Raw genomic sequence first — 17,132 nt, 5'->3', positions numbered from 1 at the left:
CGATGTGAGGTCACTATGAACTTTCAAAAATTTCCTTATTCGGTCTGACGATTCGGCAAAATTACCTTCATTCGGTGAAATTTAGAGTTCCCTTTGTCAAAATTCTCATCATTCAGCGAAATTTGGAGTTTCATTCGGCAAAAGTTGAAATTCCATTTAGTAAAATTATCTCCATTTGACGAAATTTGGAGTTCCGTTTGGTAAATTGGGAATTTCCGCCCACCTAAAAATTTAAGTTTGGGGACCATGTGCACCGATAGCAGAAAATATATAAGAAGAATACAGAAGAAAAAGAATCTAAAAAACTTTTTGCTTATAATTTATTCAGGGAAACATTTTAGAAACGAGAAGACGTCTTGTGTTCCTATTAACTTGGTAATGAAAAGGTTTCTAAATCAGTCTCGAACTCGCGCTACTCCGCTTTGCGAGAGAACGAGACATCTTGGCCAAGGAGTTCAAAGATCACGATCATCAGCAGCTCTCTCCGATCAAGTCAAGCATGAAGGAGATGCCAAGCAGTGCGATGAATGGCCAAAATCTGCCAAAACCTACGAAAGAATAAAAATAAAGTGTGGAGACCATTGGAGAGTTAATGACTACGCATCATCATTGAAAAAGAACACAGCCAAGAACAAAACCGAACGAGGGTGGGAGAGAATAGAGCGGGGTTACCGACAAGAAGGGGTGCCCCGGGGGTAGGGCCATTACACTCTTATCAGCGTTGTGCCAATGTTTAGCGGTAATCACAGAGTTGGGCCAATTTCGCTGTAGCGCTTGATTGATGGAGATTTTTCTACCTCTAGTAGAATCTACCGACTGTTATCACGTGGTCCCTACCTACCTGTTGCTTCACGGCGACGAACCCCTCTCTTCCTCCCCTCATCGCGGGGGCTGCTGATGGGGGAGTCGCATTCTGGTGTTTGGGGGCAGGCGCTTCGCTTGATGTTTGGGACACGGGGGTCGGATAAAAGTGCTTTTTGACATTAAATCTTTGCTTGCTTGGACGATGCAGGTTGGAGGAGAACCATAACTGTAGCAAGCTCCAAAAATTTTAAAAATTAAACAAAATCCCTTAATCTCTGACGCAATGAATATCTTTTTCTGAAATTATTTAAACTAAAAAAAACTTTTAAAAAAATATTAAAAATCACATATGGAAAATTTTTATAACAAAGATCAAAAATTAACTTCTGAGAGAGAGAAACATTATATGTTATCAAACATTTACTTCCAAAATTTAGAAGTCACTTTTTTAAAAAAATTGTTTTGATTTTATGCGATAAGATAAATTTTCTGCAATTTAAAAACAAGGTCGTAATTTTGTTATGTTTCGTTACTCTTTTTATTTATTAGACCTACACATGAGGCGATTAGTTGAATCAAGTTTTCAGAAAAGTTGCCAGTCAATTAATTGACTTGTATTTTTCGTTGTGTTCACACAAGGCAGTTAAGTTGCATCAACTGATCATCTCGAAAGAAAAGGGAGTATAAACAAAATAATTTCATGTCTCACACCACTGGTCCATGCCGAATTTATTCGAGCATTACTCCACAACGATGTTAAAATTGAACCGAGTAGACTCAACTAGCTTATACGTGTGTAAAGCGAACGCTTGGCAATGCCCATTTAGTTGATTTAACTCATGTGGTTGAGAATGGTAGCGGCACACGTGCCTGACGAACTGACTATTGAGTGAAGGATACCGGGTAATTCTTTCCCTTTTCCACCTGCTGACATTTCCTAATAACCATCCGTTCGAAAGTTAATTCAACTAATTTGCTTCCTATGAAGAAGGCCTTAATTTTCCCTTTTTCACGAATTATTTTTCGTAGACATCATAATTAATTATTAAGCAATTACCGTATGATAAAACTAAATGGATAATAAGAGTTTTCCACCCATCGAAAATAGACCCGAAGGTTGGAAAACGTTGCTTTATGCTGTTTCGACCACACCAAACACTGGCTCTAGTGCTCTTCCAAGAATTCTGTAAATAATAATTTCTAATTCTTAAAACAGTATTCAATAATGACAATTTTTAAAAGTTAAACTGATTTATCATGAGTAATACGGATTATATTTCAATAAATATAATCCATATTGATTAATGAATTATGACAAAAAGATTTACAAATACAAATGTAAAACATTGTATTAGTGAATAATTCAAGTTCTGCAGAAAATCCGACTGTCAAAAAATGGCCAATTTTTTCAGGGCTGAAAAAAATTTCATTATCAACGGAAAATTAATCAGTAGTATTTATAGTATTGTAATTAGTCTTCATAGTATAATGAGCTTATTGAAAAAATTACTGCAGCCTTTTAGATTTTTGCTATCATATTGTTTTTTTCCTACTTTATTTAAATCACTAGCTGCGTTGCCCGGCTTTGCGAGGTGTATCTCTAAAATAAAAGTTATGCCTAGTGACGCATGTTCAACAAATAGGCTTAAATGATAGAAAATAAAATACTGTAAAATTTCTCGTCAAATTAATGATTCTTAAATTTTGTTAACGATCAATCAAAAAGTCCCGAATAAATTTAACGCAACTCTCCATTAATACAACTGAAATCCTTGATTATCTTCTTCTGACTGTACAATAGGGTGGAACGAAAAAAAAAGTTTTTGATTTTCAATTTGCCGTAGTGCGGAAAAGTTGCCTTTTCATGCAAACAAGATGTAAAAAAAATATGAAAAAAATTGAAGCACGTCTTGAGGTGCCGCAAAGAGCATAAAGTTTTGCAAAATTGCAATTTTTCCTACATTTAAATTTTTTTTTTAAATTTCAAATTTATATGTGTGCTTCAAATGCTGTCGGAAAGCAATTTTAATGCTCAACAGGTTGCAAAATAACTTTTTTTGTTGTTGTTCGGATTATGTCTTCAGGTGCCGCAAGAGCTATGTAAGTTTCGCAAAAAACGCACTTTTTGCCGAATGCACTGGCATCTTGGAGCTTGAGTCATTGCAGCAGCGAATGTGTAAATGGGGCGCGGCTGGTCAGCAGTGATTTGTGTGAGTGGGGTCAAGCTCAGATCAGGTGTCAATTTCTTTGTCGAGTTGAGTTAGTGAGTAACGCAAAATTTTGTTAGTTGGTAAGATACTTCATTGTTGTGAGTTGCAATGGCTCAGTCTAAACAAGTGGAGATGAGACAAACGTCAGAATGTCCTATTTTTGGAATCTTTAGCGATTTCAATGAAGTTACAGTCGAGAAAAAAAATGGCAACAGATCTTTCTTCTCAATGTGTTTATTCACACTAATTTAATTGAGCTCGTTGGCAAACGATAAATTTCTGATTTGATTTTATTGTTCCATTTGGCTTAAAAATGCTTAACTCTTTTCCCAATGATTTTACAGTCTTTTTTTTTTTAAATTAATTCGAAGGAAGTAAATCAATAATAGGGGTATTTTTCGCTTACTTTCGAATGGGACTTGAATCAACAAAATCGGATAATTATTTTGGGTAGAAAGGGCCATTTAATGCCATTTTTGGGTCCTTAAATTAAAGTTCAAACGGTTCGGTTCTTTTTCGGCGTTCGAAAGCCTCCCTACGTTCCTTCTCGATTACCCGAGTATCTCCCTGCCAAATTTGGGTGAGATTCGACGCAAACTGCGGATTTGTACAGGAAACATACATACATATATACATACACGTATATTCTTTGTTTTATTAATGTAGATTTTTCGTTTGCAAAATTTTTAAAACTACTAAACCTTATCAACCTTTGTCATTTCGGTATACGAAGAAGATTGCAGCTTTTTCTAAACAATATTACATGTAGTCCATGCCTCGGTGGCGCAGTGTGGGTTAGCGCGCTCTCGCATATTGTCTCAAGATCAGTTTCACTGTTGAGCACATCACATGCAGCCATTTTGATTAACAATTTCCTTTACCAAAACTTCTTAGTTTGTCAATTGCTTGGTACTAGGGGGACATCAGTTTGGTATAATAGAAATTCAATATATACTATGAAAAACCAAAGTTTGGTGAATGTCGACATTCCCATACCGACGACATCGGCGAAGTACCGAATATTTCCGGTGATTCTTCAGTGAAAGTTGGCATTCTCCAATTTCAAATTCAATGCAGCTTTAATTCTAGGGGAAAAAAAGGGAGAAGGGAAGAATCCTTTTCTTAAATTAACGCAAAAATATCTGCAAAAATTATTACTCGCGTGTGCTCTTCCAATAAGCATGAAACTAGAATAAATATTATGATCCCCTTCGTAGCTACTGGCGTTGTTGATATAACATTGACTCTCTATCCGCTGAAAGCACCATCAGTTAACCACGTTTTCTCGTCAATCTATTTAAAGAGATCAGAAAAATTGATTTCGTGACGCACGAATGATGAAAAAACTCGCAAATTACATCATAATTGTTTATGAAAACATATTCCGAATAGTAGTAAAACAAAGATCGAGTTTCCAAAGATTCTTGTTAGAATGTTAGGCAATACTCAAATGTTCGCATTCGACAATCATTATAATTCGTCTACTATTTTTATGTTGTACATCTGTGTATGAATTGCTTCCTTTCATGACCTTGACAATGACAAGAATACACGCTTATTTTTTGGACATGAACGAATTACCTTATATGTTTTTTGGTATATGTGTTCAAATGTAGTTTGCTTTGTTACAACTAATAATAGTTTCGCTTGATACTTCAGGAAAAGGAAATTAGCTCGTACGTAACGATGAAAATTCCCATCAGAATCAGTTCCTAAAAATCGTCTTTGGAACAAAGACACCGCTCCCTGAAAATTCATACTAAAAACTAGGGCAACTGTCCCAAAAAATGTCTATTATATCACTACCCTTTAGAATATGGTCAACGTTCCCCAAAAACTAAAGTAATATTGTGTAGATGCTGACAACTTTTTTGCACGGCTGTGGAGTCGCAGTCGAAGAGTCGGAGTCGTTTGAAAACGTGCCGACTCCGACTCCGGGTTTCTTTTTTTTTTCTTTAATTTTTCACTGATTCTCCTTGCATTTTTTAAAAAACTAACCACCAATTAGTTTGATTACATGTATAACGGCCTACTAATAAGAAAATAACTCATTTTGGCAACCAGCTGGCCACAATGAGTTCGATAAAGAATAATGTTTATCGAACTTTGTGCAACAGCTACTAATGCCATCCGCAAGTTTGCTTGTTTTTTTAACTTTATTTAACTAGCTAGTAACTGTTAGCAAACAGTTTTGTTTCCTAACATTTTCCAAATAATCACTTATAATAAAAAAATAATATATTTTTACTTCGATCTCAGTTGTAAACAGACCCGGCTCCCGGGGTAGGCGACCTAGGCGGCCGCCTAGGGCGGCAGATTTTAGGGGCAGCAAATTTCGAAGTTGAAACATTTTTTTAGACATGAACTTCTGTTTCAGCACTACAAGATTCACTGTTTCAATGCTTAAAAAAAGGAAAAAAAAATAGATTGTGTTAGCTTGGATAACACAATCAGAGCTTGGATATGCAAAACGAAGTTTAGACTTTAACTAGAAATTCAGTTTAATTTTGGAGGCGGCAAATTGCGTGATTTAAAAGTCTTTAAAAAATATGAATATGTACTTCAGTGCCATAAGATGCACTACTGTAATTTAAAGTGCGTGTACCAGTGCCTGCATATGCAAAACCAAAAGTCACTTAAATTTTAAGAACTTTAATATTATTTTTATTTTATTGATACATTATTATTTTATATAATTATTAGTATTATTCAATGGGGGTGGGCGGCACTTGTCAATATCGCCTACGGCGGCGGAATTTCTAGAGCCGACCCTGGTTGTAAAATAGTAAAAGGAATGTATGTATCGCTTGAACAAGTCGGGAAACTTCTGAGGGAGTTTGGTAAATTCCAATAAGTGTTGGCACGAAAGCTACAATCCAAAAGATTCGATAAAGTATAGATGTTTTTTATTTAATCTAAAGACCAAATCTATAAGCTTGATTCTCACTAAAAAGTACAAAATAAAATCAGTACATGATTAATTGGTTACAACACTCAATAATTGCAGCTAATGTTAAAATCTTCATATTTTGAGATTAATTCTAAATCTGCCAATAAGACTAAAATTAAAAACTGCGCCGAGAAATGTAGGTATACGTAGTAAAAGTTATTCGTATAAAGCTGTATACCGCCGTATTTTGTGTAAAATTTGCTCTAGAGGTATATGTACCCGACCTCTACCAGCAAAATAGTGCAATATTTTCGCTGAAATTTTTGAGATGAAATTTAAGATTTATTAGTCGGGATTTTTTTTAGAATTAAATCACTTATATATTTATAAACTCTGAAACTAAGTTGAGGTGTAATCCATCACCAGATGGGTGTCACCCGGAAGGGGATGGGGTAAATTACCCCTTCTCAAGAAAAGTTTTTTGATTTAACAAAAAAGATTTTTCTTTCTCTCAAGTTACAGCTTTAAAAAATTGAAAGCACTGGATTAGATCAGCATCTAATTGTTTAACGTTAAAGGGGAGCAAATTAATCCTTTTCATTTAAAAAAATGGGATTTTTAAATAATCTCGCTTTTAAAATCGCAACGATTGGATAATTTGATTTTAAAATTGAATTTCTAACTTGTATGCATGTGATAGATTTACAATAAAATACAACGCGAAAATTTCAGAGAAAAGAATTCATATTTCAATATCTATTTAGGGGTTTCCCCCTTCCCATGAAATGGGGAGAATTTGAAAAAATAAATAAATGAATAAATAAAAAAGCCGAAGTCGGAGTCAGGAGTCGGACGTTTCAAAATCCAGGAGTCGGAGTCGGCCATTTTTCATCCGACTCCGCAGCCCTGATTTTTTGCATTTTAAAATACATCTTGATTTGTATGTTCGCATAAATATTTAGTGCATATTTTTCGTAAAGATTGAAAATTTTAATCTTGTAGATTAAAATATTTGTTTTTGTTTTTTTTTTTCATTAATTATGCAAAGAATTAAGGTAAATTATTATTTTTAGGTCATTAAATTGTCGTGTTGAACTCAAAACGTAACCAATATGTGGAATAGAATTCGAAACCAGCATGTGGAGTAGAACTCAAAAAAAAAATATCTTTTTGTTTTTGGAAATGATACAATACTACTTTTTCTTATTTTCGATTCAATTTACCATTGGTTGATTTGTTGTGATTGATACTTTTTTTTTAACTACCATTATAGCATAGTTGCTTATGTTAGTTTATATGTGTGGTACCTAATAATACATAGATTCCTGTGTATTATTTGACTCTTAGGAAGAAATCACAAATCACAGCTGCATTAGAGGGCCAAAAAATGTATTTATTTTATTTATTTATTTTCAGAGACCGACAAGAATTTTAAGGTCTTTGAAGCCAGGACAAAATGTTAGGCGACAGACAAATCATTCCAGAGTTTATAGGAAAATTCAGTGTAATATAGTTTCTGAAAGGTTCTTGTTTTTTAAAACCAGTCGCGAAAGTATTTTTTAGTCACCCAGAATTTATCGTTATTTTATTTATTTAAACTAATCATTTGAACAGTAAAAATCAAATATACTTGGGATGCGGAGTCGGAGGTAAAAGACCGACATCGGCTCCGACTTCCACTCTTTTATCCCAAAATCAGTCCGATTCCTCTAACTCTGTATCCCAGGCAGAACTGCGGATAAGGAGAGAATGTTACAGACTCCGGCTCTTTATTTACAAGACTTTGAGTCCCAACTCTAACTCCTTTACCTCAGAAGCAGTTCGACTCCGACTCCACTACCTGGAAATATACATTGCTGCAACTCTACAATATAGTTTGCTGTCGCTGTCTAGTGCCATGTACATCATTAATGTTATTGGTAACCTTGCGCATTGCTTTGGAAATATTCGGTCATCCCAAGCTATCTCACTTTGTGGAAAGTCCCTTTGTCTCTGATCGCAAGAAAAACAAAAAAACAGGGGTGGGTGGAGTTAGTATCAGAAGCCGATTCTCAGTAGCACAGGTGGGGTTAGCAAGGTCGGAGCCCAGCTAATGGGTAAAACATGGACCCCGAGAAAGACGTACGGTAGTAAATGATGGCCCTGCAATGGGCCAACATTAGACCCCCACTCCACCCCTTTGCGCGAAGAATCTTGTTCACTTTTCTTTTATTTTTCGCGTTTCATTGTTGTTCGCAAGGATACCGCGACTTTTTTTTTACTGCAGTTCCCGAGGTATTTAAAGAAGTGTCATGACCTTCTTGAACTCGAGCGGTATTAATATTGTTGGTTTATGAATTGATCACGATTCGGGCTTTGGGCTGAATTAAGAAATTAGAATATATCTCCGGGCCCTTATTTCCCCTAATGCAAGACCTAATTAGCAATTGCTCAAGTCCCTTGCGCGGCTCGAGAACTACTTAAGCCCATGAAATCAGCCAAAGCAGCTTCTACTTTTGCTGGCGAGGGACGACTTTGGTTGGTTTCACGCGTGGGATTGCATGAGGTCAAGCATATTTCTACAATGTCCACTTGTTCATTTGTTTAATATTATTTTTATTAAATAGTTGTAAAATAATGTTTCTTGAATTAAAACTTAATTTTTCCCATCTCTCTTGTCGAGATCAAATTTTAAAAACGCACGGAAAAATTGATATGTGAGTGAGAGGGGGGGGGGGGAATCAATAAGTTTTATACATCAGTGGCGTTTTATTGTTTATATTATTTTAGGTTTTATTTATTTATTTATTTAGTTTTTTAATACTTTACCCGAGCAAAATTAGATGCATATTTGATTTATTACAAATAATGATAATTAAAACTTAAAAAAGTGTGACTCACTGCTAGTCATAAAAAATAAGTTATAGGAAATAAACTTTTATTAAAGCATTGACGCATTACTGATTAAACAGCAAATGTGATCTCGGGATCGAGTAAAAGTAAAGAGAAAAAAAAAAGCTAACTGCGTTGAGAATAGAGCCCTATAAAATTCAAAGTACTTCTTGATATTATAAACTACGCTTAACTACATATAATAAACTCATAAATAAGCATCAAGTTTGATTGGAGTCTCAAAAACAGCTTTTTGACGGCGTAAAATTCGACATAGAATTCTTGTAAATATTGTTTTCCTGCCATAATGGCATCTTTGCGGTGCAACGGAGTTTCAGTTAAGTAATTATTGTTGTCTTAGACTATATCAAACAACGTTGTATGCCTTTGTAACTACTGAATAAAAAACAGATTCCTACGAAAATTTATCTTTTTTTTTTCAAAATTTTACTGATTAAAAAGAAAAACACAAAAATTTTAAATATCAAAAACAAAATGATTGGAACTCTTCATCAATGCACAAAGTTGTGAAATGTAAGAAACTCAACTAATTTCTGCAATCATACTTCTTACACCAGTGGTACCCAACCTACGGTCCAAGGACCACATTCGGCCTGCGAAGCTGATCCGTGTGGCCCGTTTGTTTAATGTTACTAATCGAAAAGCACGATTAGTGACAATGTTACAAATTTGGAGCCAAATACTCAGGTTTTGGTTTTTAAAAAACAAGATAAAATTTTAAAAAAGAAGCATAGTAATTGTCAATAACACAATCTCATTGGTTTTTAATTTTCTTTCCTTCTCCATATTTTCCCCATGTTGTTTTGTAAAATTTCCAATTTTGAAATTTTATATGTGTTTTAGCCTGTGCGAGAATCATTTTCATAAGAGGTATAGCCCTCGGGTAGAAAAAGTTGGGCACCCCTGTCTTACAGTATATGCATTGGCAAAGATTGTTTTGCAATTACAAAACTTATTTCTGAAATATATGTATGGGCGTGCGTGCGTGTATGTGTGTCCGCCTTAATTACGTTGAATTTCTCATTTTTGTTTCTGCACAAAGGTAATGGTTTTGCTATTTAACTGTAAGTTGATCATAAATTTATTTGTAGTAATAATGAATGTAGAAGGGCACAAAAATAGAATTTGGTCATAAAGTCTCCCACTGATAATATGGATTCATTGAACAAAAACATGAACAAATGGATCTTCCAATAGATTTTTTCTTCATTTATAGAATCTTTAATGACACTTTATAACATCTGTGAATTCCAATGTGAACATTTCAAGTAGTTCAAATAATATCAATGCGACATTCAATTTTTTATCACATATTGCTAGACAAGAGGTAATCTCACTAGACGTAGCATCTGTGAACTCGGCCCGAATCAGAACCACAATCACAGAACAGAATCATCACACGATGTCACACGTTGTCTCTTGCATCTCTCAATAGAAGATATGATGAGTAATATAGTGTGGGTGATATTCCAAATCTTAAGCAATACGTAGCGAAAATGCCCCCTTGAAATTCTTCGGGATTTCTTAGGTGCTCATATTGATTATTCCCTAAAGTAATTAATTTGTTAAAAAATTTTTAATCTTTTTACAGTACTTCAAAAATCATAAGCCTATCAGTGGCGTAGCGAGAAATTTTTCATGGGAGGAGGGGGGGTGTGTATGAAATTTTTCGAAATTAAAGACCGAAAAGCTAAATTTTAGACCCTTGTATGATTGTTTATACACATAATTTTGAACCTCAGGGGGAGGGGGATATGTCCATCTATCCTCCCTCACTTGGTTACGCCTTTGAGCCTAATCACCTTAGTTTTGTACACTAAACTATTGTAATCAATGAAAGAATTTTTGACCATCCTGTATACTTTTCATGGGCGTCGTCAGTTTTGGGGGAGACCTTAAAGCTCTATACTAACCTTATGCCGTCATAACACCGGCCAACTAGCCTTCTGGAATTTGCATGATCAAATCTGCTATCAGCACTTGGAACTCAAGCCCAACCTCCATGACAGAAGGTCACCCCTTCAGTAATCTTCCCTGCGCCGTAATTAACAGATCCCAAATTGAAAAGTCGACGCTGGAAGATTCATGGCTACTGTATATAATGGAGGATGAAGCTGCACGTACGGAGAGATTCTTGAGACCCGACCACAGAGAACCCTGGCCATTGCGTGACAGCTACAGCCACCTGATAAGAACTCAAGATCAGATGCAACCGCATCGTCTTCAGTGGCAGTGGTTGACCTTTTTTTTTTTTGCGGCCCTGGAACTACTCTGAGGAAAGGATTCTTTGTTTGGCTCCCGCTTTAGTTTTCGTTGCGTGCAGGTTCTCTTATAATCTCTCTTTATTTTCTGATATCCAGAACCGTTATTTTGTGAGCAATTAAAATTACTTTGGAATGTTATTTTTCGCTACGTCAATAACATTTTCAAATGAAACCTATGAAAAATTGAAGAACATAGCAATGCATTTCGATTTTCATAGTTTGATCATTAATGAAACGAGATCAAAAGCATCTTTCACTTTAAAGTGCTTACAAATGCTACTAAACTATTGTAAGCATCGAAGATACTGAATTTGGATAGATATACAGTTTAATCCCGTTGCATTGAACTCTAAGGAACCGCAAATTTCATTCGTTTAATCAGTTGCGTGCACAGAAATTTTGGGAACCGTCACAAATGACTTTTACAGCTCCCTTCCATATTGTTTACCCTTACGTCCCTACATATATTTCACCAATTATTTAAAAAAAACTCGGGCCTTCTAAAGCTCTAGGTCCGGGAAAACAGGGGTGCCTTCTCCCCCCCCCCCCTGTGCACGCCCCTGGTTATAAGGAGATGGCTGACATTTTTATGTCTTCGCCATTCAGCAGTCTTCAAATTTTTACATGGTCTTTAGCAAAGTAAAAGTTGTTTATATGTCTCCGGCACAGTCAAAATGGATATTTCAGCTGTCCGTAGTATACATGCACGTGCGGACGTCACGAAACTTAGGCTGCAATAGTTTAGGGGTGAGTAAAATCGAATTTAGGTCAAAATTTGAGTAAAAAAATTTTTACGCTTATATTATTTTCTGTACTTCATACAAGAAAGCAATGACCAAATGAATCGATTTTTAAGCTAATTTCACATTCACTGCGACATTAACAAAATGTGTCAGTTATACTAATAGTCTATTGCATTAGATAGGACGCCAGCGGAAAGGATTTACCTATTGTTTATTACGTCACAGAACAGTCAAAAAACTAAGGCTACTGAAGGAAACTAATTTTAATGGAGGAATGAGTACCGCCAATGAATAAAAAGGTGGCGTGTTCATCAAATTATGCGTAAGTAACTACGCACGTATTTTTTTTTTTTTTTTGCTACAAATACTTTTTATATTTTCTTACTGTCTTTGTCGGTTTGAAACTAGCAATTGTGCTGCATTTTCCGTGAAATTCTACTACTTCATAGCAAAATGTAATAAGTTTACTTTTATGTTGGCATTATACGTACAAAAAAGTGATTTGTATCTGCATTTTTTACCTCATTATTTCAAATATTTGTATATTTCAAGCTAAAGAACACCCTATCGCCATTTCTTCCTCGATAAATATTGTTGGATACCAATATAAGCGAAAATATTTCAATTTATAATAGGTACAAATAAAGTAACACCTAAGTACGTCACATCCAAGGCTGTGGAGTCGTACTGATTTTGAGGTAAAGGAGTCGAAGTTGAAAGTGGAAGGTTTAAAGTTCCAAGAGTCGGAGTCGCTTATTTTTCGTCTAAGTCCGCAACTCTGCCAGTGCTTGCGGAGTCGAAATCGAACTGATTTTGGGGTAAATGAGTAGGGAGTTGAAGGTTCTAAAATTTCAGGAATCGGTCATTTTCCCTCCGACACCGCAGACCTGGTTACGTTACAATTACTTTTAATAATTTGAGCAATTCGTATGACAGATATCGTCTAAGAAATATTAGTGTCACTGGAAACTGAAAATAACATATTAATCACGATTACAGATACGAAATTCAAATATTCCGAAAGACTACTTGCTCTAAATTCCTTAAAAAGAAAAACAGTCATCAACACTGTCATGACATTCTTTAAATCTGAATTTTGTCTTTTTATTCGAAATTGCTCACGACTTTGTGAAGAAAAGAGTGCATGAGTTTCTATCACGCGCACTTGTTCTACCAAAGACCACCCTTACGGCCGTATCGATATAATAAATGGCGGCGATTACCACACGAACTACATTGAAGGTCAGTTAGTAGGCGAGCAAATATTTTGATAAAAACCCACAGAACCAGGGGGGCCTGAATTGACAGGCAGACAGATCGAACCATCCATGCCTCGGACATTGAGAACACCACTTCTAGTGAAACAGGTGGGTTTCAGAGGCAGTCTGATAACAGCAGGACACACCTTAAAAAATATCTTTTGTCTTGGAGGATTTTTTCGTCGTATTTGTTATGAGTAGGTGGTGTGAAGTTTCCGAAGAATATTTATTTAAGAACAGGGTATACTTTCCTATGTTTGTGCTACGTCTTGTTGCGCCCACCGGCTATTTATCCTTAAGTACACTTTGATAGTTTGTAAAAATATCCTTTGTTGTTCTTCCGAAGGGACGATAAATATCGTCTATTAGAGACACGAACTGATATAAAGTTCTTGTAGCTACAATATTTTTTCCTGTCGTAAAACAAAACGGAAGATAAATCAATTCCTCAGCCACGATCACGACTGATTCGGTAGTTTGAAGTCCCTCCTACACGCTTTGTATAAACGACACTCGACTCTCGGGAAATTCTATCATGCTTATGCTTCTCTGGTCTTTTATGAGCGATCTAAAACTTTATGTCAAGTTATAAGTCTTTTTGATAGTAATGATCCCGGAATAAATTTTAAAGCGGGACAAATTCTCTGAATACATCTTGTTCGTTGTAAAAGTATATTTCTTGTATTTAAAATAAACTTACTATGGCAAATCATAAATGTTCTTTCTTTAAGAAAATGAACTGCAAGTTTTGACAACGGCACATGATCCTCTGTTATTTCCTCATGCATTTTGTAAAGTTAATTTTGACAAAACTAAATTCCTTAAATAAAATATACCTACAATATCCGTAAAGCATAAATCCACAATTATTTACTGCAAACAGCAATTCCAAGGCTGTGACTTGGGAGGTTTCTTCTTCAGTGAAAACTCTTTAAAGAGCAACTGCTGCACAATACGAAAGGAAGAAATGTCTGAATGTAAAGTATTGCTACTTTATATCCAAGGGGTATATTACTAATAGACTCTGATCCAACAGTTTTTGATATAGATATGCTGTATTGTTCACAATTTTCAAATTCATTCTCAGCAATCTTAACGTCTTGTATTCAGGTTAAAAATTCCATCGTAGCTGTGAAGCAGCTCTTTGCTGTATTGATTTGACTGCGTTATGTTCACGATGCTTATTTATTTTAATCATATTTCAGCTCAAAAATTTTGATTTATATCTAAACAAAAATTCATAGTATGGTTTTTACTGCCTTCCGATTTTCACCTTTAATCGAGACCATTTTTGCTTCCTTTTACCAAAAAGGAAGTATTGTATTAGCGAAAAAAATTTCACTCAAAAAAAGAAATAAATTTCCCTTTTACTCACCCCCGAATGAATGATGAGTTTTATTTTTAGACTCGACCACACGTGGATAAGTGCCTAAGAACGTATAGACACGCGAAATATCCATTTTGACTATTCCCGAGTTAATTACAACGAGTTTTCTCGTGACGTCTGTATGTACGTATGTATGTCGCATAACTCAAGAACGGTATGTCCTAGAAAGTTGAAATTTGGTACGTAGACTCCTAGTGTAACTCCTTTAATAATAAAAAGCTTTGATTTGCAAAATATGCCACATCTAAGAATCTGAAGATAACTCGGAAAATAACTTATTGTATTGAAATTTGAATAGGAAAATTATCTAATTTCAACTCTACAAATAAAAATGCTTTATTCATAAACTGTTTCTACATTTTTTCTACTCTTTACATCACAAAAAAAGTAGTGATAAGTTTAAATAGGTTAACATTTTACTTAGTAGTAAAGGATACAGACAATTCAATAATCTTGTTCCAAGGTTGCAAATGCCTTTTTTTTTAAAACCAATGATGCAGATAATAAAGTCATAGTACATAATAAATCAACTGATTAAACGGCATTCAAAAATCTATATTTGAGAGAATGTCATAAATAAACGTAACGTTAAGAGTACAGAATTACAGCATTTGAATCTTTTCCGTTTGTTCTTTTCCCCCTATTATTTTTTTCACCTTTCTTCCTTTTTCTTCCTTCCTCCTCCTTTTTTTTTGCATGTGCGTATGTGTGTATGTAGGCGCAATAAAAACATAGCTTAGGCTTATTTTGAAATGAGTGTTCGGTAATTATTAATATCAGAAATTTTACAAAATGGTTACTATACTTCGAAAGAACGTTTTGTAAACTGCCAATTACACAACAGCATAAAGTTATTGTAGGAATATTGTAGGAACAAAAACGTAGGAAAATATCTGTGACAGAAAAGGTTCACACAAAAACGTGAAACATTCCTCTACTAATTTCCTCCGCTTCAAGAAAACTCTTTTTTAACTTCAAAAAAATTCAAATAGCAAGAGCTTTGATATTATTTTGGAATTGCATATCATTAACTTCACCAAAACCGCGTTGAAATTCGCACAACAATGAGCTAAATGCGGCAGCCAGAGATGAATATTCAAAACGAACTCCGAATAAAGGTTCACACGGTAGAATAGCACTTTAAAAAGATGGAAATAAAATACATTCTGATTTATTCTCCCATCGTACATAACCTCTGCACCTTGAACGTGTAAACTTGCTCCACCGTGCGATATTGCTCGACTTCTCTTCACTCCAAGTATTCGTGACTGAAATTTATGGTTTCCCGTAGCGGCTGCAAAAAAAAAAAGTAAAAAATAATGTTTCTAAATTAAGATACCTACGAGATTTGTATAAAGACTTTAGCTGTTTCTATAAATGAATAAAGAATACGGGCATTCTAGTCCTGGCCCCACAATGTAGTCCCGTAAAAATTTTTAGGTCCAGAGAATGTCTCTTCAGAATCTTGCTCTGTAGATGTTCTAATGTGAGAATATCTTGGGTAGACATGTTGAATCCTGCGCGAAATAATTTTACAGGCCAGCAAAGAAAGCGGCCATTTTGGTTCACTTGCTCATTACGTTTTTCACAACTTGCGTACCTACACATTTGTTTTTAGTTTTGAATTGCAGTTTTTGGAGTCTAGGAAGTCAGGTAATGTATTATTTATGTCATAAAAGCCGCCCTGGCTGTTTCCACAATTTGACGTGGAGATATATCTGACATTTTTTGTTGAATATTCTAGTTACTAAAAAATGTACAAAAATAAATAAATAATTCGGAATGCTCATTTTAAACTCGTTTTTATCACATACATGTTTCTTTAACAACAAAATAAACGAAAAATACAAGATTAGTTACATTTAGAAAAGGTTACGATCTGTCTTTGCATTGCATGTTAATGCACTACGACGTCTGTATCATTTGATGCCGCAACCACTCTTTTTGAACCTTTTCTATCAACCCTGTCTATGCGTAAAACAATTTGTAGATCCGCTTCTTCTAATAAGTTATTCTAATTAAGTACTTCAAAGATCTGTCTCAAATCTCCTATGAAAAGTATTGCAGGTTGCTTCTTCATTAACTGTTAAACCGCTAGCCATCGCTGAAAATCGCTGAAAATGTAGCATTTTTGGACATTTCCTCTATTTCCTTGCATGCTAGTTACTGTAAACTTTCCTTATTTGATACTGAAGACCAGAATTTTTCTACCTGAATAGGTGACAGTGTTTTTCTGTCCATTACAGCAAGGTTTATTGTGCCCTGAGTTGATTCTCTTTCCTTTCAGATCATTTCACAGAATGCTGCAAATAACTATCGAACAAAACTTGAAGTTTATGAAAAGAGCATACAGAAATGGATCCGTGCAAAACATTGCTGAAAAATTCCAAAACTTCTCCAAAAATTTCCTTTATCTAGCGGACTTGTGACATAAAATAGATAACGAGGGCAGTTTTCATCGGGAATACTTTGCTAAATAGAAAATGTTTTGGGAACAGATATTTCCGCAACTGTGCAACGATAATATCTAGCCTGGTAGGAGAATCACCATCACATAATGTGTACCGTTGGAAACAAGTCATGAGCTAAAATATTTTTAATGCATTCTCCCCTTTCTTTCGCTATTTCCATGTCTCTGTACACTTGTTAAAGTTGATTCTTCCCCATTAGCTTAGAAGTGATA

The 17,132-nt window shown here is 35.0% G+C and overlaps 2 protein-coding genes across 2 annotated transcripts in view; one reads left to right on the top strand and one right to left on the bottom strand.

The window, feature by feature from the left end:
- Positions 1-372: 372 nt before the first annotated feature.
- Positions 373-17,132, bottom strand: part of LOC129229839 (AP-4 complex subunit beta-1-like) — a 151,105-nt gene continuing 134,345 nt past the window's right edge. The window contains exon 5 of the mRNA XM_054864232.1: positions 373-548. Coding sequence (XP_054720207.1) covers positions 494-548 — 55 coding nt within the window. The 3' untranslated portion in view covers positions 373-493. The remainder of the gene's footprint in view (positions 549-17,132) is intronic.
- Positions 12,026-17,132, top strand: part of LOC129229864 (uncharacterized) — a 116,665-nt gene continuing 111,558 nt past the window's right edge. The window contains exon 1 of the mRNA XM_054864243.1: positions 12,026-12,125. Coding sequence (XP_054720218.1) covers positions 12,122-12,125 — 4 coding nt within the window. The 5' untranslated portion in view covers positions 12,026-12,121. The remainder of the gene's footprint in view (positions 12,126-17,132) is intronic.

This window comes from Uloborus diversus, chromosome 1 (assembly GCF_026930045.1).
Source record: "Uloborus diversus isolate 005 chromosome 1, Udiv.v.3.1, whole genome shotgun sequence".
Classification (NCBI taxonomy): domain Eukaryota; kingdom Metazoa; phylum Arthropoda; class Arachnida; order Araneae; family Uloboridae; genus Uloborus; species Uloborus diversus.
This window is presented reverse-complemented; position numbering and strand designations above follow the sequence as displayed.